Source organism: Mytilus trossulus, chromosome 2 (assembly GCF_036588685.1).
Source record: "Mytilus trossulus isolate FHL-02 chromosome 2, PNRI_Mtr1.1.1.hap1, whole genome shotgun sequence".
Lineage (NCBI taxonomy): Eukaryota > Metazoa > Mollusca > Bivalvia > Mytilida > Mytilidae > Mytilus > Mytilus trossulus.
In genome coordinates, this window is record NC_086374.1 from 4,111,588 (window position 1) to 4,136,851 (window position 25,264).

General features: G+C 31.7%; 1 protein-coding gene across 3 annotated transcripts; it reads right to left on the reverse strand.

The window, feature by feature from the left end:
* Window positions 1-2,216: 2,216 nt before the first annotated feature.
* On the reverse strand, window positions 2,217-24,462 carry LOC134706306 (exosome complex component MTR3-like). 3 transcript variants are annotated; one of them, XM_063565131.1, is made up of 9 exons: window positions 24,324-24,462; window positions 20,607-20,664; window positions 20,083-20,161; window positions 18,839-19,013; window positions 16,736-16,796; window positions 5,990-6,075; window positions 5,127-5,186; window positions 4,367-4,477; window positions 2,217-2,684 (listed from the first exon to the last, which is right to left on the reverse strand). In XM_063565131.1, exons 2-9 carry the CDS (start codon window positions 20,608-20,610, stop codon window positions 2,583-2,585), a joined length of 678 nt encoding a protein of 225 aa, XP_063421201.1. In that variant the 5' UTR covers window positions 20,611-20,664; window positions 24,324-24,462; the 3' UTR covers window positions 2,217-2,582. The 3 variants fall into 3 exon arrangements, with proteins under 3 accessions (XP_063421201.1, XP_063421200.1, XP_063421199.1); XM_063565130.1 differs by lacking the exon at window positions 24,324-24,462 and adding an exon at window positions 22,096-22,136; XM_063565129.1 differs by lacking the exon at window positions 24,324-24,462 and adding an exon at window positions 21,738-21,920.
* Between the last annotated feature and the right edge of the window lie 802 nt (window positions 24,463-25,264).

Genomic DNA, 25,264 nt, shown 5'->3' on the forward strand with positions numbered 1-25,264 from the left:
AGCACAGAGCGCTTATATAGAGACCAATGTCATAAAGCTTATTGAACAGACAAATGCACTCCACAAAAAACCTATATACCAAATAATGTTGACCTGTTCCGAGGAACAGACAATTTGAGCATTTGAAGTCGAAGCCACCTAACATATCACAGAAGGCATAAACTTGATAGGGCAATAGTCACAAGAAAAGAAAAAGAATTGAAGGCTTCTTTTTGTAATTTAATTTCGGTGTAAAATTGTTGACAGCACTAAAGTGTGCACACGATGAGGGAGGGCTTTTTGAAGGTTAATTTTATTAGACAATTTCCAAACGATGTGAAGTTCAATCTATTTATATTTCTTATTATGCTTATCAAAATTTACTATACCTGTAGGGTATCTTTAAAGGGATCATTTGTAACTCGCTTTTTTTTTCGCACACCCAGATTTGTACTTTTTCAAAAAAAAAAATTATAACAACTCTGCATTTTATGGGTCACCCTTGGTCGACAAATATTTCAAAATCTGAATGCTCAATAAAAAGAAGTCCAAATTCATCACCAGACCTTATATTAAATTTCTTCCACAAGCCAACCAACACATATTAAGAAAATAAATTTAATAAAAATAATTGTCCAACTTATCACTAGAGCTGGTACATGTCATCTTCCCAATGATGATCAAGTTGTATTTCAAAGTCATCAACGATCTTTTTAGACAGAATTATTTCAGGAAAACTGTTCCACTCGTTTATATTTTATAATTGGGGAAAATGTCTTAAACGAAATAAGGAATTACATAGAGGCTTTATAAGTTGGCAGCCTTATAAATTTAAAGCTTTGACTACGTGAATTGGAAGTAAAAACAGTCAAAACAATCTTTCATGTGATATATCTTATAATGAGTCTTTTGACTACAAAACACCACAGATCACCCAAAATATACCACAGAACTTCGAAATAATAATATTTGTGACTTAATAATTGTTGTAATTGCTAAAAAGTTCTTTCTATCATTTGACTTTCCAAAAGTTCCACAGGCACTTGTCTCAGAATATTTGAGTGCCCCACCTACGATAGTAGAGGGCATAATGTTTCCTGGTCTGTGCGTCCGTTCGTTTGTCTGTCAAGTTTTTGGTCTAGGTAGTTTTTGATGAAGTTGACGTCCAATCAACTTGAAATTTGTATACATCTTGGTATACACGCTCCCTATACTATGATTTTCTAATTGTCATGCAAAATTAGTTTTTTGACACCAATTTCATGGTTCACTGGACATAGAAAACGAAAGTGCAAGTTTCAAGATAAAGTTTTTGGTCAAATCAACTTGAAACTTACTATACATGTTCCCTATGCTATGAGCTTTCTTATTTTAATGCCAAACCCCAATTTCACGGTCCACCCAACACAGAAAATTATAGTGTGAGTGGGGCATCCATGTACTATGTACACATTCTTGTTTTCTATATAACTTAATATAACTACCTTAATACAACAATGATTGGATTGTAAGAATGTTATGTGGATAAATTAATCAGGTTTCAAGAGCTAAATTGATAGGGTATTATCCAAACTATCTTCTTTACAGCTTCCATTTTCATGTTTGAATAAAATTGGTGGCGTAATGGGGAGATAAATTCTAAATTTGAGAAAAACTTTAATGGTCGTACCTTGACCTATAATGGTTTACTTTTATAAAATTCCAGGTGAAAACTGGTCATTTTCGCAATTTCAGTGGTTTTCAATGACATGTGATCCCTCAGAATTGTAAAAAATGTCAGGTCACATCCGCAGAATAAGGATCAGTTGATAGGCAAGACAAAGCAAAAGAAAGTCCATGTACGGTATTATCTTAGCCATTCAAGTATATAAACATATTCAGGGGAAAAAAACATGATGAATTAACAAATCAATTTATTTAGGTAAGTTAGAGTCATAACTCTTGAACAGTAAATGTCAAAACCATCAAATCTGAATAAAATCTGTATCTCTGATATCATGCTCAATTTGATAAAATTGGCATAGTGTTATTTTAATCATTGAACAGACAGGAAACAGACAGTCAACGTCTAACAGATAGACATGTGCTCTTCTTTGATGTAGTAGTTTCGAAATATATGTGTATTTACTCATTGTCAACAATTCTATGTTCTGTGTTTTTTTCCAAAAGCTTTCCATGTGGCTAGTAGGAGTACTTTTTACCTTTATTGTCTTATATAAAAAATAGAAAACTACATGTTTAATAACAGTCTACATAATTTTATTTAGAAAAATGACTAAATTTAGCTACAACTTAGCTGAACATGCTTGAAACCTAATTCACCATATAATAGAATGAAGACATTGTAATAACTTGGATGAAAACAAGACAAATGTGACATTTGAGAGTGGAGCCACACTTTCGTTTCTAATTCCTGCAAAGCTAAATCAATTAGCTCCTTCTTCAGTCTTGTATTCCATAAGATATTTCCAACACAAAAATTCTTCTTAGTCATGTATTCCATGATATTTCCAACATAACAATTCTTCTTTATAATTGTTTTCTACACAAGTGCCGCTTCATAAAAAGTCTTAATGATAAACATGTTTTAAACATGGTGATTATCATCTTTCACTGGCAGTTAATTTGTCTTTTATAGAAGTGTGTAAAGTCTGCTGCATTGCTGGATAAATCTTCTGACAAGCTTCAACACAACTTGACATTGCCTGAAATAGTTAAACAATAACATGAATTTGGCATTAAACATACCTGCCAACTGTCACTATTTGCGGGGGATTTCCCCCATGGAGGCTCCCAAATTGAAATTTTAAATATTACAATTAATTCTATAATGACATTAGGCTTGTAAAAGTATAAAGAAGCCAAAAAACAAATTAAAATTGTATTTGAAGGCCCCCTTGAAGGTTTTTTAGGACTATGACAGCCATCTTGCACGCAAAACCCCCATGGGCATTTTGAAATGTTGGCAGGTATGATGAAATTGGAAAGATCATATCATGGTTACTAAGTTTCAAGTTGATTGGATTTCAACTACCTTGTCAGACCAAAAACTTTAACCTGAACCTTGACTAAAAACTTTAAAACTGAAGCTGAACAGACGGAAGGGCGGATGCACTGACCGCTAAAAACATTATGCCCCTTGTTGGGGCATAAAAAATGTTTACATGTATATGTCTTTAAGGCAGAACAGTACTGTGACTAATAGACAAAACATTTCCAGCAAACAATAAAAACATATTTATGAGCAATATAAATAAGTTTGAATTGCTCAAAATGATAATTTGGTATTAAAATTAATTAATTGGTTAATTTTTGGTTGCTTTATGTCCAGTGGCAATGGTATTTTATATAAAAACAAGAATGTGTCCCTAGTATACTGATGCCCCATCTGCATTATCATTTTTTCATGTTCAGTGGACCCTGAAAATTGGGGAAAATCTCTAATTTGGCAAGTTTCAAGTTGATTGGATTTCAACTTCATCAAAATCTACCTGAACCAACCAAAAACTTTAACCTGAAGCAGAAGGAAAGGACAGATGAATGGACAAACGAACGCACAGACGGATGCCGCACAAGAAAACATAATGGCCATACATAGGGCATAAAAAATGGGCCATTAAAGGGATTCATATCATAATAAATATGTGTACCACGACTTCATGAAAAACTACCTTAACAAAAACTTAAACCTGATATGGGATTAATTTAAAGCTGACTCATAAAATGTTCATTCAAGTGCAAGGGCTGTGTTTCCATGAAAAGTTGAACATATTAAACCAAAGGTAAACTTACTAGATCTATAACTTACCATTAATTATTAAATTCATAATGAGTAATGATAGGATTATGTTTGATATCAACTAAAGTTTTCAATTTCAATGTAATAATAACAAATGAACCTTTGTTATTCTTGTTTTGACTCTACACAGTTTGATGTTATATGTCTACTTCCTATGTCAATCGTTCCCATCAAAAGATTTTAGGCGTTTTGTATGCTTCATAATGAAATCAAGTTTGACAAAAAGAAGATAATGTATTTTAATCAGATTTCTAAGGTCACAATAATAAAATACAGCCAATTTTGTAACTCATAATTACCCACTTAGGACCAAAATTCAACTAATATAAGTAAAATCGAGAAAGGAAATGGTGAATATGTCAAAGCGACAACCACCCGACCATAGAGCAAACAACAGCCGAAGGCAACCAATGGGTCTTCAATGTAGCGAGAATTCCCGCGAGAAGTACTTTATTGAGTACGAAAGTCTTGACTACTGCTGAATTTCAAATAGACAGAATAATGGATGATGATAACAATATGTCTAAGTAACTGAGTGAGGGGGACATACAAATGTTTCAAACTCCTTAATTCACAACAGATACTTACTCTTTTAAGAAAGTCAATCTGAATTTCTCCTTTAGATGTTATAGCAGATATCTGATTTAATGAAGGCATAAATCCTATTGTTATACTACCATGATTTAGTTCTTTACTATTCTACAAATATAATAACAAAGTTAAATATTACGTAGATTGAATTCTAATGCTCAACTTTAATAATTTACACAGAAGACTGGACATTGTTCTACCTAGTTTATTCATATCACCCAACTAGAGATAATAACTACCTTTTCCAATCAAAGAGATAATTACTACTTTTGGCAATCAAATGTACATAGAATGGTACTGCAAATATTTTAAATACCTATTTGTTCCATATATATAACAACATGCCAAACAGCCTTTGAATGCAACACTATGTCTCATAATATAAATATGAAAAGTTCAAAAAGGGTAGTTAGAACCCTGTGTCTTGCCAGTGAATGGTTCTGTCAGTGAAAAATTGTAATGTTGACATCCAAAAATGTCCAATTATAGGTTAAATAGGGAAACGCCTTTAAATTTTCTATTTCTTTATTTTGAAGAAATTCTGTCAAACTATTGTAACAGCTCATGAAGATTTCACAAAGTTATTGAAAAAAATTAATCACAGACTGTATGTAAAAGTTTATTGCAAAATAATTTGTCCAATCTGTAAAATAAAGGAAAATAATTCCTATGTTTTCCATACCTGTGAAGTCATGGGGCAAAAAATTGCCAGTAACTACCAAATATAACAAAAAGACAACAATCCTTTGCAGCTTACCTGACTGTCATATTCTTCATTGACTGTAGGATCTGTTAGAACTTTGTCTTCATGAATTTTCTGCAATAAAGATGACAATAAAAATCTATCATATAATATCATTAGGGAGCCAATGTTTCAGTAGACAATTCAAATATCACATTTAAGGCAATGTTTTCACAGCTCTTTCTCTGTGTCTTGCTGTAACCATGACTATAAGACAGGTGCCAGATTATTCTTACAAAAACATACTCTTGACCTGGTATGACAGAAATATCAATTCATTGTGTTCATCAAGTATATCAGACTGGAAAAAATGTCAAACATTACAACCTCTCTCAGTCAAGCTGCTGATCAAATATGAAGTTTTGTTTTTCACTTTTATAGATTTTTGGTAGAAAACTGCAAATCTATAGATGGAGTAACTGCCTTTGGAAATAAGTCAGTGATGTCAAGCAAATGCAAGTAATTTTAAAAGTATGCCAATCCTTTGGATGGCAAATTCGATATGGATAACTCTGCCTCTCAAACAGGAGAATAATTCATTTGATTAAAAAATGTATTTGCTAAACAATTTAGACAGGAGCCAGACAAAAGCACCCTGGTATAACCTAACTTATATTGTCAAAAGATGGAAACACAAATTGCAACCAATTGATCTTCTAAGTGTAATGACTTCAACTTTCTATTACTTCACCTGTTTATATCAATACCCCTTATCTAAATCCACTAAATTTCTTTTGAACAAAATATAACTTTTGTTTTAGGGATATTAAAAAAATCTATCTTTTTTGGTGTAACCATGGACTGACCTCAAACTTAACAAGTAAGCATAATTATGATTACACCAAAGATCCAGTATATATCATTAAAGCACAACTCACCATGGAACAACCTATTACCAAATCATAAACCTCTATTCCAGCATCTGCTAAGGCCATTGATGCACAAGTTATAGAAGCTGCTAATGCTGAAAGATATTAAAACATTTATTACATGATGCATGAAATCTAAAATATTCAAATATGTCAATATATCAAATTCAAAGCAATTAAAGTATGTAAAATAAACAAATTACTGTGGATTCATTAATATTCGTTGGATACCAATTTTCGTGGATTTCGTGGGTACAGGAGAACCACGAATTCAAATGTACAACGAAATACAAATTTTGTAAAGGAATGAGTGTAGACTTTGCGAAAACCACGAAATTAAATATCCACGAATATGGAAGTTTTCCTCAATCCACGAAAATTGGTACCCACGAAAATAAATGAATCCACAGTAATCTTTCATCACTCAGTCAAGCAGCAAAAATTTGTTTTCTTTCCTTACCGTAACTTATCATTTATTCATAGTTTTAATCAGAATAGCCACTGTAACTTGTATTGTATTCATTTTTGCCAATACTTTTAACAACTGGACTTTCTCCCCTCTTTGTTTAGAACCTCAAACTTCATCTCACTTTAAAGTTTTTTAAGACTTTGGCTCTAAAATTTGAACACTGAAGAATCAACTAAACACTTGTGAGTGTTTTTGTAATTTATTTAATTTTGCACACTCTCTTTTTCTTTTTACTTTTTTTTAAATAAGGTAATAATGAGGTCTGTTTATCAAAAACTATTGTAGGTTAACAAAATTTGAAATAGGGGTTGGTTGCAATAATTATGTATCCATCTGACCACCTTATGCATCGTCTGATAGTAATAGAAAGGTATACTAGTTAATATAACCTTTGGCATGACTATGTCATAGAGCCATTGTATGATAGTAATAGAAAGGTATACTAGTTAATATAACCTTTGGCATGACTATGTCATAGAGCCATTGTATGATAGTAATAGAAAGGTATACTAGTTAATATAACCTTTGGCATGAATATGTCATAGAGCCATTGTATGATAGTAATAGAAAGGTATACTAGTTAATATAACCTTTGGCATGACTATGTCATAGAGCCATTGTATGATAGTAATAGAAAGGTATACTAGTTAATATAACCTTTGGCATGACTATGTCATAGAGCCATTGTATGATAGTAATAGAAAGGTATACTAGTTAATATAACCTTTGGCATGACTATGTCATAGAGCCATTGTATGATAGTAATAGAAAGGTATACTAGTTAATATAACCTTTGGCATGACTATGTCATAGAGCCATTGTATGATAGTAATAGAAAGGTATACTAGTTAATATAACCTTTGGCATGACTATGTCATAGAGCCATTGTATGATAGTAATAGAAAGGTATACTAGTTAATATAACCTTTGGCATGACTATGTCATAGAGCCATTGTATGATAGTAATAGAAAGGTATACTAGTTAATATAACCTTTGGCATGAATATGTCATAGAGCCATTGTATGATAGTAATAGAAAGGTATACTAGTTATGGCATGACTATGTCATAGAGCCATTGTCTGATAGTAATAGAAAGGTATACTAGTTAATATAACCTTTGGCATGACTATGTCATAGAGCCATTGTCTGATAGTAATAGAAAGGTATACTAGTTAATATAACCTTTGGCATGACTATGTCATAGAGCCATTGTATGATAGTAATAGAAAGGTATACTAGTTAATATAACCTTTGGCATGACTATGTCATAGAGCCATTGTATGATAGTAATAGAAAGGTATACTAGTTAATATAACCTTTAGCATGACTATGTCATAGAGCCATTGTATGATAGTAATAGAAAGGTATACTAGTTAATATAACCTTTGGCATGACTATGTCATAGAGCCATTGTATGATAGTAATAGAAAGGTATACTAGTTATGGCATGACTATGTCATAGAGCCATTGTCTGATAGTAATAGAAAGGTATACTAGTTAATATAACCTTTGGCATGACTATGTCATAGAGCCATTGTATGATAGTAATAGAAAGGTATACTAGTTAATATAACCTTTAGCATGACTATGTCATAGAGCCATTGTATGATAGTAATAGAAAGGTATACTAGTTAATATAACCTTTGGTATGACTATGTCATAGAGCCATTGTATGATAGTAATAGAAAGGTATACTAGTTAATATAACCTTTGGCATGACTATGTCATAGAGCCATTGTATGATAGTAATAGAAAGGTATACTAGTTAATATAACCTTTGGCATGACTATGTCATAGAGCCATTGTATGATAGTAATAGAAAGGTATACTAGTTAATATAACCTTTGGCATGAATATGTCATAGAGCCATTGTATGATAGTAATAGAAAGGTATACTAGTTAATATAACCTTTGGCATGACTATGTCATAGAGCCATTGTATGATAGTAATAGAAAGGTATACTAGTTAATATAACCTTTGGCATGACTATGTCATAGAGCCATTGTATGATAGTAATAGAAAGGTATACTAGTTAATATAACCTTTGGCATGACCATGTCATAGAGCCATTGTATGATAGTAATAGAAAGGTATACTAGTTAATATAACCTTTGGCATGACTATGTCATAGAGCCATTGTATGATAGTAATAGAAAGGTATACTAGTTAATATAACCTTTGGCATGACTATGTCATAGAGCCATTGTATGATAGTAATAGAAAGGTATACTAGTTAATATAACCTTTGGCATGACTATGTCATAGAGCCATTGTATGATAGTAATAGAAAGGTATACTAGTTAATATAACCTTTGGCATGACTATGTCATAGAGCCATTGTATGATAGTAATAGAAAGGTATACTAGTTAATATAACCTTTGGCATGACTATGTCATAGAGCCATTGTATGATAGTAATAGAAAGGTATACTAGTTAATATAACCTTTGGCATGACTATGTCATAGAGCCATTGTATGATAGTAATAGAAAGGTATACTAGTTAATATAACCTTTGGCATGACTATGTCATAGAGCCATTGTATGATAATAATAGAAAGGTATACTAGTTAATATAACCTTTGGCATGACTATGTCATAGAGCCATTGTATGATAGTAATAGAAAGGTATACTAGTTAATATAACCTTTGGCATGACTATGTCATAGAGCCATTGTATGATAGTAATAGAAAGGTATACTAGTTAATATAACCTTTGGCATGACTATGTCATAGAGCCATTGTATGATAGTAATAGAAAGGTATACTAGTTAATATAACCTTTGGCATGACTATGTCATAGAGCCATTGTATGATAGTAATAGAAAGGTATACTAGTTAATATAACCTTTGGCATGACTATGTCATAGAGCCATTGTCTGATAGTAATAGAAAGGTATACTAGTTAATATAACCTTTGGCATGACTATGTCATAGAGCCATTGTATGATAGTAATAGAAAGGTATACTAGTTAATATAACCTTTGGCATGACTATGTCATAGAGCCATCGTCTGATAGTAATAGAAAGGTATACTAGTTAATATAACCTTTGGCATGACTATGTCATAGAGCCATTGTATGATAGTAATAGAAAGGTATACTAGTTAATATAACCTTTGGCATGACTATGTCATAGAGCCATTGTATGATAGTAATAGAAAGGTATACTAGTTAATATAACCTTTGGCATGACTATGTCATAGAGCCATTGTATGATAGTAATAGAAAGGTATACTAGTTAATATAACCTTTGGCATGACTATGTCATAGAGCCATTGTATGATAGTAATAGAAAGGTATACTAGTTAATATAACCTTTGGCATGACTATGTCATAGAGCCATTGTATGATAGTAATAGAAAGGTATACTAGTTAATATAACCTTTGGCATGACTATGTCATAGAGCCATTGTATGATAGTAATAGAAAGGTATACTAGTTAATATAACCTTTGGCATGACTATGTCATAGAGCCATTGTATGATAGTAATAGAAAGGTATACTAGTTAATATAACCTTTGGCATGACTATGTCATAGAGCCATTGTATGATAGTAATAGAAAGGTATACTAGTTAATATAACCTTTGGCATGAATATGTCATAGAGCCATTGTATGATAGTAATAGAAAGGTATACTAGTTAATATAACCTGTAGCATGACTATGTCATAGAGCCATTGTATGATAGTAATAGAAAGGTATACTAGTTAATATAACCTTTGGCATGACTATGTCATAGAGCCATTGTATGATAGTAATAGAAAGGTATACTAGTTAATATAACCTTTAGCATGAATATGTCATAGAGCCATTGTATGATAGTAATAGAAAGGTATACTAGTTAATATAACCTTTGGCATGACTATGTCATAGAGCCATTGTATGATAGTAATAGAAAGGTATACTAGTTAATATAACCTTTGGTATGACTATGTCATAGAGCCATTGTATGATAGTAATAGAAAGGTATACTAGTTAATATAACCTTTAGCATGAATATGTCATAGAGCCATTGTATGATAGTAATAGAAAGGTATACTAGTTAATATAACCTTTGGCATGACTATGTCATAGAGCCATTGTATGATAGTAATAGAAAGGTATACTAGTTAATATAACCTTTGGCATGACTATGTCATAGAGCCATTGTATGATAGTAATAGAAAGGTATACTAGTTAATATAACCTTTGGCATGACTATGTCATAGAGCCATTGTATGATAGTAATAGAAAGGTATACTAGTTAATATAACCTTTAGCATGACTATGTCATAGAGCCATTGTATGATAGTAATAGAAAGGTATACTAGTTAATATAACCTTTGGCATGACTATGTCATAGAGCCATTGTATGATAGTAATAGAAAGGTATACTAGTTAATATAACCTTTAGCATGAATATGTCATAGAGCCATTGTATGATAGTAATAGAAAGGTATACTAGTTAATATAACCTTTGGCATGACTATGTCATAGAGCCATCGTCTGATAGTAATAGAAAGGTATACTAGTTAATATAACCTTTAGCATGACTATGTCATAGAGCCATTGTATGATAGTAATAGAAAGGTATACTAGTTAATATAACCTTTAGCATGACTATGTCATAGAGCCATTGTATGATAGTAATAGAAAGGTATACTAGTTAATATAACCTTTAGCATGACTATGTCATAGAGCCATTGTATGATAGTAATAGAAAGGTATACTAGTTAATATAACCTTTGGCATGACTATGTCATAGAGCCATTGTCTGATAGTAATAGAAAGGTATACTAGTTAATATAACCTTTGGTATGACTATGTCATAGAGCCATTGTATGATAGTAATAGAAAGGTATACTAGTTAATATAACCTTTGGCATGACTATGTCATAGAGCCATCGTCTGATAGTAATAGAAAGGTATACTAGTTAATATAACCTTTAGCATGACTATGTCATAGAGCCATTGTATGATAGTAATAGAAAGGTATACTAGTTAATATAACCTTTGGCATGACTATGTCATAGAGCCATCGTCTGATAGTAATAGAAAGGTATACTAGTTAATATAACCTTTAGCATGACTATGTCATAGAGCCATTGTATGATAGTAATAGAAAGGTATACTAGTTAATATAACCTTTGGCATGACTATGTCATAGAGCCATCGTCTGATAGTAATAGAAAGGTATACTAGTTAATATAACCTTTAGCATGACTATGTCATAGAGCCATTGTATGATAGTAATAGAAAGGTATACTAGTTAATATAACCTTTAGCATGACTATGTCATAGAGCCATTGTATGATAGTAATAGAAAGGTATACTAGTTAATATAACCTTTAGCATGACTATGTCATAGAGCCATTGTATGATAGTAATAGAAAGGTATACTAGTTAATATAACCTTTGGCATGACTATGTCATAGAGCCATTGTATGATAGTAATAGAAAGGTATACTAGTTAATATAACCTTTAGCATGAATATGTCATAGAGCCATTGTATGATAGTAATAGAAAGGTATACTAGTTAATATAACCTTTAGCATGAATATGTCATAGAGCCATTGTATGATAGTAATAGAAAGGTATACTAGTTAATATAACCTTTGGCATGACTATGTCATAGAGCCATTGTATGATAGTAATAGAAAGGTATACTAGTTAATATAACCTTTAGCATGACTATGTCATAGAGCCATTGTATGATAGTAATAGAAAGGTATACTAGTTAATATAACCTTTGGCATGACTATGTCATAGAGCCATTGTATGATAGTAATAGAAAGGTATACTAGTTAATATAACCTTTGGTATGACTATGTCATAGAGCCATTGTATGATAGTAATAGAAAGGTATACTAGTTAATATAACCTTTAGCATGACTATGTCATAGAGCCATTGTATGATAGTAATAGAAAGGTATACTAGTTAATATAACCTTTGGCATGACTATGTCATAGAGCCATTGTATGATAGTAATAGAAAGGTATACTAGTTAATATAACCTTTGGTATGACTATGTCATAGAGCCATTGTATGATAGTAATAGAAAGGTATACTAGTAACCTTTGGCATGACTATGTCATAGAGCCATTGTATGATAGTAATAGAAAGGTATACTAGTTAATATAACCTTTAGCATGACTATGTCATAGAGCCATTGTATGATAGTAATAGAAAGGTATACTAGTTAATATAACCTTTAGCATGAATATGTCATAGAGCCATTGTATGATAGTAATAGAAAGGTATACTAGTTAATATAACCTTTGGCATGACTATGTCATAGAGCCATTGTATGATAGTAATAGAAAGGTATACTAGTTAATATAACCTTTAGCATGACTATGTCATAGAGCCATTGTATGATAGTAATAGAAAGGTATACTAGTTAATATAACCTTTGGCATGACTATGTCATAGAGCCATTGTATGATAGTAATAGAAAGGTATACTAGTTAATATAACCTTTGGTATGACTATGTCATAGAGCCATTGTATGATAGTAATAGAAAGGTATACTAGTTAATATAACCTTTGGCATGACTATGTCATAGAGCCATTGTATGATAGTAATAGAAAGGTATACTAGTTAATATAACCTTTGGCATGACTATGTCATAGAGCCATTGTATGATAGTAATAGAAAGGTATACTAGTTAATATAACCTTTGGTATGACTATGTCATAGAGCCATTGTATGATAGTAATAGAAAGGTATACTAGTTAATATAACCTTTGGCATGACTATGTCATAGAGCCATTGTATGATAGTAATAGAAAGGTATACTAGTTAATATAACCTTTGGCATGACTATGTCATAGAGCCATTGTATGATAGTAATAGAAAGGTATACTAGTTAATATAACCTTTGGCATGACTATGTCATAGAGCCATTGTATGATAGTAATAGAAAGGTATACTAGTTAATATAACCTTTGGCATGACTATGTCATAGAGCCATTGTATGATAGTAATAGAAAGGTATACTAGTTAATATAACCTTTGGCATGACTATGTCATAGAGCCATTGTATGATAGTAATAGAAAGGTATACTAGTTAATATAACCTTTAGCATGACTATGTCATAGAGCCATTGTATGATAGTAATAGAAAGGTATACTAGTTAATATAACCTTTGGCATGACTATGTCATAGAGCCATTGTATGATAGTAATAGAAAGGTATACTAGTTAATATAACCTTTGGCATGACTATGTCATAGAGCCATTGTATGATAGTAATAGAAAGGTATACTAGTTAATATAACCTTTAGCATGACTATGTCATAGAGCCATTGTATGATAGTAATAGAAAGGTATACTAGTTAATATAACCTTTGGCATGACTATGTCATAGAGCCATTGTATGATAGTAATAGAAAGGTATACTAGTTAATATAACCTTTGGCATGACTATGTCATAGAGCCATTGTATGATAGTAATAGAAAGGTATACTAGTTAATATAACCTTTGGTATGACTATGTCATAGAGCCATTGTATGATAGTAATAGAAAGGTATACTAGTTAATATAACCTTTGGCATGACCATGTCATAGAGCCATTGTATGATAGTAATAGAAAGGTATACTAGTTAATATAACCTTTGGCATGAATATGTCATAGAGCATGTGTCTGATGTATATCGTCACTGTTATGCAAAAATCTTGTATCTCAATTTTTACGCGGAAATCTTTATAAGAATTATTTAGGATTAAATATGTATGTTCAACTGTATGCGAAAATATCTGATCTTCTAATCAATCATTTAATCCGAATTCTGATATGTGACGAAAAAGTGTAAACGGATTGGTGAGACATTTCGTTGTGCGAAAATATCATATCTCAAAAGAAAAACATTTTGCACAGCAGCTGACATTATAGCAGGTACAGTTTTATCAATTTTGGGTTCTCAAAGCTAATATATTAGCTTTAAAATAATGAAAAGCTTTGAAAAAAACAAAGACTCTTATAAATGTCATAAGTCTTAACCCTATTTCAAGTGCTTATTAACATGTCCGGAACAAGTATGAAGCATATAAATTATAAATCATTTTTTTTTATGAGTTGGTTTCTTGTTCATTAACATGGTTTCTTTTTGTATCCTTTTTTATAAGTTCTAAAATTTTAACTTTTATTTTGTGGGTTGTGTTGGTATTAAAATAGTTTGAATGGAACAATTGAGTTTTTCGAGAAAAAATTAATACATTTTGATTCACCGTTTACGTGACAGGAAACCAAACAGGAAACCAATCTTTATTTTCTATATTTTGCACAATATAATTCAAAAGGCATAAATAAACACCATTACTAGTGTTACTTGCTTCATGTTAATATTTAAAATCTATTTTCAATGTTATATTAAAGTTTTTTTTAAACGTGACAGGAAACCATAAGAAACCGAAAGCATTTTTTTAGTTTTATTTTATTGCAAAATCTGCTTAAAATAATCTGAACAGTATACTTTTTCTTAAAATCCATCTTAAATGTAACAGTATTATAAAACTCCTAAATATGAGCTTGTTTTGAAAACAATTAGTAAAATTTATTCAGAATTTTCCATATTTTCTTCATTGATACAGGATACCATAATCGTTGTATCTTGATGTTTTGGCCGAAAAAATATATTTATATTTGGTTTTGAAATTCCAGTTATATAAAATTTATTCCAAATCATTGGCAATGTAAAATTCTTTAAATCCAGTAAAGAAAAAAACTTTTAACTTGGAATTAAAATCTTTAAAATAGGCACCATGTGATATTTGTGACCTGTACACCATCTACATGGTTTCCACATTTTAACCTACTTTAGTGGGCTAAAATCAATAAAGTACTTCCTTTCAAGTCATGCCTGGTAAAAGTTTACTTTTCCTTTGACAAGTTTATTGCGCTTCTGAAAAGTGTTTGCAGAACATGAATAAAAAAATTTAATTAAAAATTGTGACAAAGTTACTAACTTTGTACATTCCAAGTGTAACGGTATATTATCATGCATTTTTCATTTAATTATCTTTATTCACCTAAAATATCTAGTAATATTTACTGCTGAAGCAAAATCAATCCAACGAACATCGGCACCATGATAAGAGACGTAATTTCGATTGAATTTTCCAAGGACCCTTTACATCGTTATTGGGAAACGTAGTGTGTTTAAACGTCGGTCAAATCTGAAATCGATTTTGTCAAGTCATTGGGCATTTAATTTCACACAAGATCGTATGTAACATTATGCACATAGGAAAAATAATAGACCCCCGGCGCAATCTCTTTGAAAACTGTATTTTCCTTTTTTAAACAAGTCGAAACAAGTCTACAGATTATGTTTGCTAACATCCCGTTGGAAACAAAAACAATGTTTAGAACTAGTATATCATATGTCCGGCTGTAAGGGCGTGAACACATGTTAGTCACATGTTTCACGTATGACCGGAAATGATTAGAACTTAAGGACAAAAACAATTTTAATAAATAACTGGACTTCTGTTTCGTGTGAAATGTAACGCATAACGATAACGTCATTTTCTTACTTAATTATTACGAAGATCAAAACAAGAATGTAAATTATCTCTGATTTACCTGTTTGAACATCTCGCGAGAGTTCATATTTGCATATTGTTTTTAAGAATTCTATTACAACAAAGCAGATTACATCATCTAAAATTTACGTTACGAAATCGGACACAAAAGTCACGCCACTGTTCTTACATCTGCTACATAAATACTTATAGTTCTCGGCATTTTCTTCTGACTATTCTTATTGGTCAATGTTCTTTGTTATTTGTAAGCAAAAGTTACGAATCTGCCAGTGACGATTATCTATAAATCAGTCAGCGTTATGCTCTTCGGAAGCAAAAAGTAACGCGAGAAACGACACAAAAATACGGTTGTAGAATCTTTGAAATTGTATATTTCAATTTTTTTTCTAGGGAAGAGTAGCATACACTTGTATGTTGATAAAAATAATGGCATCTTTAGATGTAGTTACAACTTTTCTTACAGTAATTCACAATTTTATCACTTTTCTATAGTTATAGGAAACGAGCCCAATAGCAAATTATGGTCCATATACATCCGACAGATTTTATTTGACCAGTGAATTTCAGAGAGTACAGCCTTTTATAGAAAATTTCAATATTCCAGTCCAAGAAATGTCCCTCATTGTGTCATACCAAATGCAATAGTGGCAATATTTTTATATTATAGGGTATATTAAATTCAAGTGTAAATAATATTATAGAAAAGTAATGCGTTGAACTGTATATCAATCTGTCATGATTACATTATCACTCACCACAGCCATCATTCTGTAACACTTCTACAAAGATGTTAACCTGAGCTTTGGGAAACTTGTGCTGAAACAAAACTCACAACATTAAACATTTGTCATAGACATTTTATAGATTGCTGTCAAATGGATGATAACCACAGTTACTACACATCTATTTGTTTAAAAACAAAAGTTCTGAATTAATCACATTTAAAAGAGTACTAACCTTTTAATATTTTATAAACTAGAGGCTCTAAAGAGCCTGTGTCGCTCACCTTGGTCTATGTTAATATTAAACATTGTACACAAATGAATTCATGACAAAATTGTGTTTTGGTGATGGTGATGTGTTTGAAGATCTTACTTTACTAAACATTTTTGCTGCTTACAATTATCTCTATCTATAACAGTAGTTTCTGTGGAAAATGTTAGTGAAAATCTACAAATTTTGTGAAAATTGTTAAAAAATGACTATGAAGGGCAATAACTCCTCAGGGGGTCAATTGACTATTTTGGCCATGTTGACTCATTTTTAGTTCTTACTTTACTGTACATTATTGCTGTTTACAGTTTATCTCTATCTATAATAATATTCAAGATAATAACAAAAAAACAGCAAAATTTCCTCAAAATTACCAATTTAGGGGCAGCAACCTAACAACCTATGATCCGATTCATCTGAAAATTCCTGGGCAGATAGATCTTGACCTGATCAACAATTTCAACTCTGTCAGATTTGCTCTTAATGCTTTGTTTTTTGGGTTATAAGCCAAAAACTGCATTTTACTCCCATGTTCTATTTTTAGCCATGGCCGCCATCTTGGTTGGTTGGCCAAGTTACCGGACACAATTTTTATACTAGACACCCCAAAGATGATTGTGGCCAAGTTTCAATTAATTTGGCCCAGTAGTTTCAGAGGAGAAGATTTTTCTAAAAGATAACTAAGATTTACGTAAAATGGTTAAAAATTGACTATAAAGGGCAATAACTCCTACAGTGGTCAACTGACCATTTTGGTCATGTTGACTTATTTGTAGATCTTACTTTGATGAACATTATTGCTGTTTACAGTTTTTCTCTATCTATAATAATATTCAAGATAATAACCAAAAACAGCAAAATTTCCTTAAAATTACTGATTCAGGGGCAGCAACCTAACAAAGGAATGTCAGATTCATCTGAAAATTTCAAGGCAGATAGATCTTAACCTGATAATCAATTTTACCCCATGTCAGATTTGCTCTAAATGCTTTGGTTTTTGAGTTATAAGCCAAAAACTGCATTTTACCCCTATGTTCTATTTTTAGCCATGGCGGCCATCTTGGTTGGTTGGCAAGGTCACCGGACACAATTTTCAAACTAGATACCTCAATGATGATTGTGGCCAAGTTTGGTTAAATTTGGCCCAGTAGTTTCAGAGGAGAAGATTTTTGTAAAAGTTAACGCCGGACGACGACGGACGACGACAGACGACGGACGCCAAGTGATGAGAAAAGCTCACTTGGCCCTTCGGGCCAGGTGAGCTAATAATTAGGACAGCAGTTCAATCCAGTAATGATCCATGAATTACAGAGAAAAGCCAATATTTATTAATCATCTGTAATGGTATTCTTATTACCTAACAATTACAAATAATTATTTTGAACAAAAGTCTTATTTCTTCAGGACAATTATCCTTCCCCATTCTTTAAACTAATTTTATATTACGAGTCAGTCTACAATTTCATCAAATAGGTTCAGACTTCCCAGTGTTCAATTGCTTATATATCTGATATCTAATTTATTAACTGTGTTGAGTGGGATAGGAGGGGTGCTGATCCTGAAATCCCGAGCTTAAAAACATGAAACCCTGAGCTTAAAAACACCTGATCCCTGAGTCCTGATAAAGGTCCTATCCTCCCTCTGTGTTGAATTACCAGACAGACTTCAGGTTCTAAAGCCTCTAGTAACTGGACAGAATAATCTTTCTCTTCACTGTCTTGTTGATGTTGTCTTCTGAACCCCCCAATGAGACCCCCTGTTGAATTACCAGACAGACAGCAGGTTTTAATGCCTCTAGTAACTGGACAGAGAAATCTTTCTCTTCACTGTCTTGAACCCCCCAATGAGACCCCCTGTTGTATTACCAGACAGACAGCAGGTTCTAAAGCCTCTAGTAACTGGACAGAGAAATCTTTCTCTTCACTGTCTTGTTGATGTTGTCTTCTGTAGCTACACGAAAAAGTGGCATATTTAAATTCACAAGTAAGTTGTCCCTTCATACTGAATTCTTCTTTCCTGACAACTTCTCTAGGACCATATCTAGAAGAAAAATGTTTTAACATGATTGAATAAAATCATCAAGAAATAGCAAAGATGTGTATCACAAGGTAAATACATAAAATGTATAATTTCTTTGACCATTATGGCCCAAAACAGACTATATGAGCTTTAATGAATAACATATATATGGGTTTTCCTTTGCAACTGCTTTTTTATTTTTACTACAGACCTGATAAAGCCAAGAGCATTGTCAGTGAATCTGTCATGCCAATTAAAACTTTATATGTAATTATCTGTCATAACATTTTATATTATGACCTTGATAAGATCATGTGCTATTAACATACCATATATCCTACTTACACATTGGCTTTCTTTAGCAATTTGAAAACCAAATAAATATAAATGTTAAACTTATTTTGTATTTTATTTCCATTGATATGGAAAAGACATGTGAAATAATTACGGTATGAAAGATGTAAACAACTAAAAACTTCATTGATTGAAAGAGAATCTGTAACAAACTGAGATACACATAACTCAGATAACATTCAAGGAAAGTTTATTCTATACATTGCAGCTGAAAAGTTGAAGTTATTTTATAAAGATAAATGTATACATGTATAAGTAAGCATTATTAAACCCATGAAAATGTGAGATTTAATTTACAATTTGCTGAATATTTAAGTTTTGACAACAATCTTTAATTTACAGTTATGTTCATGTGACTGATTGACATGTACAATGATGTATGTCAGATTATGATTATTATGGAAACGGGATTTTTATCAAATATGCACATTTTCCTTCTATGTTGATCAATACAAATGTATGATGATATTTCAAATTTTGATTAATAAGAGTTTACATATCGATTCCCTGTATACTCAATAATTAACACTATATAACGTTTGAATCAATTAAAAAGCAAAAAATATCTTAGAAATATGCAAGGAAATTCATGTAGCGTCAGTTCTTTTGCATTTCTTGGTTACCAGGAACAAAGCATAAGAAACACCTCAGAAATGACTCCTTAATTTGTTGACAGGCATGTCTCTATTACCATACTACCACTTTCACTATAATATGTTTCCTGTTTAATACTTACACAGAACAAATTATTTTTGTCTCCCCTTGTTCAATGTAAGCTGAGCCTCTGGCTTGGCTTACTACTCCTGTTTTGATAACTGAAAAAGAAAAGTCTCAATAATGAAGATACATGTACACGAAACTTCTGTATATGAAAAGCTTATTAAATGAGTTACCGGTTAAATACAAATTTTATTTTCTTACTTTCACAGAAATAACTAGACAATATATATTGGTAAATCAACAGTTATCACAAGCAGAGAAAAAAAATTGTATTTTATGAGTACATCATATGAGTTTTTATTTATGAGTCTTATGTTGTAATCTTTTTTGACTGAGCTGTATTCTGTGGACTTTTTTTGTCAGTTTTGGCAAAGAAATTGTTACATATAAAAACAAAGATGTGGTATGATTGCCAATGAGACAACTATCCACAAAAGACCAAAATGACACAGACTTTAACAACTATAGATCACCATTTGGCCTTCAACAATAAGCAAAGCCCATACTACATAGTCAGCTATAAAAGGCCCCAATACTTACACATTTTTCTGAGATCCTCACATTTTCTTCCATCACTACGAATTCCATTTGAAGACACCTACAAAAAGATATGTTCAGGTACATAAGTAACAGAAATTTTATAGAGAATGTCTCATTGAGCATCCATATTCTACAAAAATAATTGGGTTTTACATTTTTTCATATCTTATTCGACATGTGTTCAACATGGTCAAGAAAATTCTGTATAGATGGCATAGGTGGACCAGAAGAAACTAAATGATGTCCTATACTATCATTGCTATGGGGATGAAGTCCCCAATTATGGTAGAAAAAATCAATAAAAAACAAATTATCCCCATATTTGTCCGTTTGTTATGATGAACCTAACTAACAATTTGTGATAAGAATTCTGAGTTATACACTGTATATCCTAGATCGATTTATTACAATTAGATGAAGCTCTGACATTCAATTGCCAATTGAATTGGTCTCTTTGGGGCCAAGCGTGACATGGACTTCACTGATTATCAGTAAGTGTTACTCCATGGCCGAGTTCACTTGAAACACTACAATCGACTTCAGAGTTAATAAATTATCACGTGAACGCACTAGTGTTGATATTCGGAACAACTCTTAGTAACTCTAGGGTAAGGCCCTGACCAAGCATAAAAAATTAAACATTCTCATTGGTTTGCATCATTCAAGAGTTTCTCGAGTTTAACCCTGGCTTTGTGAGGGTTTGAACTAGGGTATGAGGGGTTAACTCGTGTAGTTCAAGTATAATCGTATTGTTGAAACCCGAGTAAGTAACTCGTGTAGTTCAAGTAGAATCGTATTGTTGAAACCCGAGTAAGTAAAGTTAATTTGAGAGTTTCAAGTGAACTCTGCCCATGTTACTCAGGAAATTCTAATAATTACAATGTTTCATGAAAACAGAAAACCAAGTCCTGCAGGACAAGCTTTATGACCACAGGCTCTTCTTTATATCCATGGGAAGACCCACGATCATCGCATATTTACGAGCACATGCACTAGTTTATATCCATTCCCATGGGAAGACAAAAAATTATAAGAGCCTTTCAAAGACGTCATAATTATTTGGACTAATGGGAAGACCAACCATCAACTTCAACGAATAATTTGTACCAGTGTTTAATTTGTTACATTTACCAACAAAGTTTTGGTACTATCGGTTGGGGTATATGCCAAAGGACTGAACGATTCCTCTGGACCTCCAATCCTTCGAGTATCTGTCGGCATTTTCCTTTTGTATATCGTAATGTTCAAAAGCTCATGAGCGACGAATGGGGGCTGACATATTGAAAATTTGTAAATGTTTAACCAGTTCCGGTAGTGGTTCCGGATAATCGATTCTTATCTGTATACATTCTGCCAATGTAGGCACACCTCCAATGGAGTTGAATAAAATTGTGTCCTCCACCACGCAATTTAATAAGTTAAGATGTGTTCAATATTGAAAACAACACGTTATTAATTTCTTGCGTCCGAAGCGCTTTTCTGGATTTACCTTCATCAGGAACGCTCAAAGCCAAACATTTGAAATCCGAAGATGGGTAAATTTTTAATTAATTAAAAATACTTAATTCCATCTCGGATGCTTTCGACATTACTCGTTACCTTTCGACATTACTCGTTACCTGTTTGTACAAAAATTTATCGTTCGTAATTTATACGCGTTTTTGATTGGTTAACAGAAATACCTGTTCACTTCAGGTAAATTTTCATAAATATTTCCTAGTCATTTCGAAAAGTTTACTGGTCAGTTCAACACGTTAAATTTATGTTATTCTTATTTTCAGAAAAGACTACGGGACATTTTAGAAAAGTGTGGTTTAAATTCTTCCAAATTTTCCTCTCATTCTTTTCGGAGAGGAGGGGCTACATGGGCTTTTCACAGTCACTGAAAGTTCCTTCCGAGTTGATACAATTTCACGGGGATTGGCGTAGTGACGCATATAAAGTTTATTTAGAATTTGATTTACATGACAAATTGTCTATTTCACGAGCTATGGCTGATGAGATTCTGAATTAATATTGTTTGTTTTTCTTATCTTATTTTATTTTTTTGTAGACATTGTGTCAAAAAATAAGGTTTTGTTGCTGTCAGATTCTACTTGTAAATATGTAAATAACATTAACTGGCTGGAATGCAATGCTATATCTGGTGCTAATATATACACTCTTCATCAATTTGTAAAAGACAACAAATCACTTTTAAGAAAATACACACATTTGTTATTGCATGTAGGCACAAATGATGTTGGGAATGGTTTATCCAGTAAATTGATTATTCAATATTATAATAATTTAATTGATTTTATTTGCAATGTTTTTCCTTCTTTAAAGATAATAGTTTCAGCAATTTTGCCAAGACCTATAGATTTTGATGACACAAAACAAACTGTAATAGAATGTAATAAAGCTTTGGCTAAGCTTACTTTAAAGAGAAATATTTTATTTGTCAAAACTTATAAGCAATTTGTTCAGCAACCAGGATCTATTTATAAAAGTAAATGTTTTTGTAAAGATACATTACACTTAAGTTATTTTGGTGTTTCAGTTTTAAGAAACTTTTTTATAGGTGTAGTTAATCATTTGTAATTATACAATGTTGTATTTAAATGTATTTTTTTTTCAAGATACTTTGTGGTTTTTAATTTTATTTTTCAGAAGATGATGGTCAAGAAAGCTGGGCTACACCATTACTTCTACATCTGGTTTACCTGTGAACCTATATTAGTTTGCAGGATTCCAGAAGTACCTGTTGTTGTATGTATTATCAGGTATGTTTATATTATAATCTAATTTTTTCTTTAATACTGTACACTTTATAGTGGCCGTTGGTTTGGTGCATTTATATATTTTGGAAATTAATATTTATCAAGAATATGGACTTTAAATGAGAAATTTATTTATGACATATGTATGATTGTAAATTGTTATTTATGCCAAAATATGATTATCATTACTTATGTGTTGAGTTTTTGTTTTATTACATAGAAATGGGAGAGGAGGGAATTGGTAAATTTTTAATTAATTAAAAATACTTAATTCCATCTCGGATGCTTTCGACATTACTCGTTACCTTTCGACATTACTCGTTACCTGTTTGTACAAAAAATTATCGTTCGTAATTTATACGCATTTGATTGGTTAACAGAAATACCTGTTCACTTCAGGTAAATTTTCATAAATATTTCCTAGTCATTTCGAAAAGTTTACTGGTCAGTTCAACACGTTAAATTTACCCACCCTCCCGCCCATTTTATTTTTGTATTATTTGATATTTTTGTACATGTGTTATACCTTATTAAATAGAAGAAGTTAGTCTTTTTCAGATAATGCAGATTGATGAATTTGATGTCTGTTTGGGAAGTGACTGGTGCATTTATATATTTTGGAAATTAATATTTATCACGAATATGGACTTTAAATGAGAAATTTATTTATGACATATGTATGATTGTAAATTGTTATTTATGCCAAAATATGATTATCATTACTTATGTGTTAAGTTTTTGTTTTATTACATAGAAATGGGAGAGGAGGGAATTTATAAGTACCGAAACCGTTGAAGAGCTGTATGTCAAAAAATACCTAAAATAAATAGCCAAATTCATCTAAAGCCAACTTTGCCTGAGGGAGTTGAAACCATAGTTTCTTAATAATTTTTAATTTCATAAACGGACAATTTTAGTAAAGTTTACACAATAATATATAATCAATAAAAATTACCTTTTCTGTTCTGCCAGTTATTTTGTCTTTGACCCTCTTTGCAGACTAGGACTTATCACTGTCATGATAAATCATGTAAACTAGGAGTTGCCAACTTGGTAAACACATTCAAGCACAATCCAATCATACTCTTGGTTCTTTTAAACCAGAGTCTAAATATTTTATTCAAAGAAAGGTGTAAGACAGTGAGATTCTTTATTCAAGGAGCTTCACATTATTTTATATGTTCTTTATTAAGCACTGTTGATCATTTTTGACTTAACATGCTTAAGTCAGATATTTTTCATGATTATCAAAACTGCCGTAAAGCTACTGAATTCAGTCAGTCATAGGATGCCTCAATCTTGCAGATTATTTAATCATATTATCAGAAAGCGAAAATGGTCTGCAAAATAGCTTGAATAATCTCTCTGAATATTGTGATAAATGGCAATTAACAGAAGTAATTAATACAAACAAATATAAAACTATGATATTACAAAATAACCCAATTAATATAAATAAACCCTTTGTGAAGTTTAAAAGAAAATACCTTAAAAATGTCTATCATGGCTATACATAACTTGGATGTTTTATAACATCTAATGGAAGTCTAACTAGTTGTAGTTCAGATCTTGCAAAAAGCCAACACATGTTTTATTTGCTATAAATTCTTACCTGAAACATATTATACTCACCAGGCTTTGGACCACTTCCCGTGGGAGTTTCTTGCAACCTTTTGAAAAAGATCAGACATCAGCAGAAGGTCACCAAGGACGAGTTCACTTGAAACTCTCGAGTTAACTTTACTAACTCGGGTTTCAACAAAACGATTTTACTTGAACTGTCACGGAATAGAAGTTCCTTCATAATATAAGTTCCAAAGGGAAAAACTATACTGGAATATTATTTCCTCAGGAATAAATGTTACAGTAGATGTTCCTAACGGAATAAATAGTATA

Coding starts and splice junctions, on each gene's coding strand:
- LOC134706306 (XM_063565129.1), bottom strand. CDS start 21,827: ATGCCGACAGATACTCGAAGGATTGGAGGTCCAGAGGAATCGTTCAGT. Junction 16,797..18,838: donor TAGAACCTGCTGTCTGTCTG/GTAATACAACAG, acceptor GTTTTGTTTCAG/CACAAGTTTCCCAAAGCTCA. Junction 6,076..16,735: donor GTTACAGAATGATGGCTGTG/GTGAGTGATAAT, acceptor AATATCTTTCAG/CATTAGCAGCTTCTATAACT.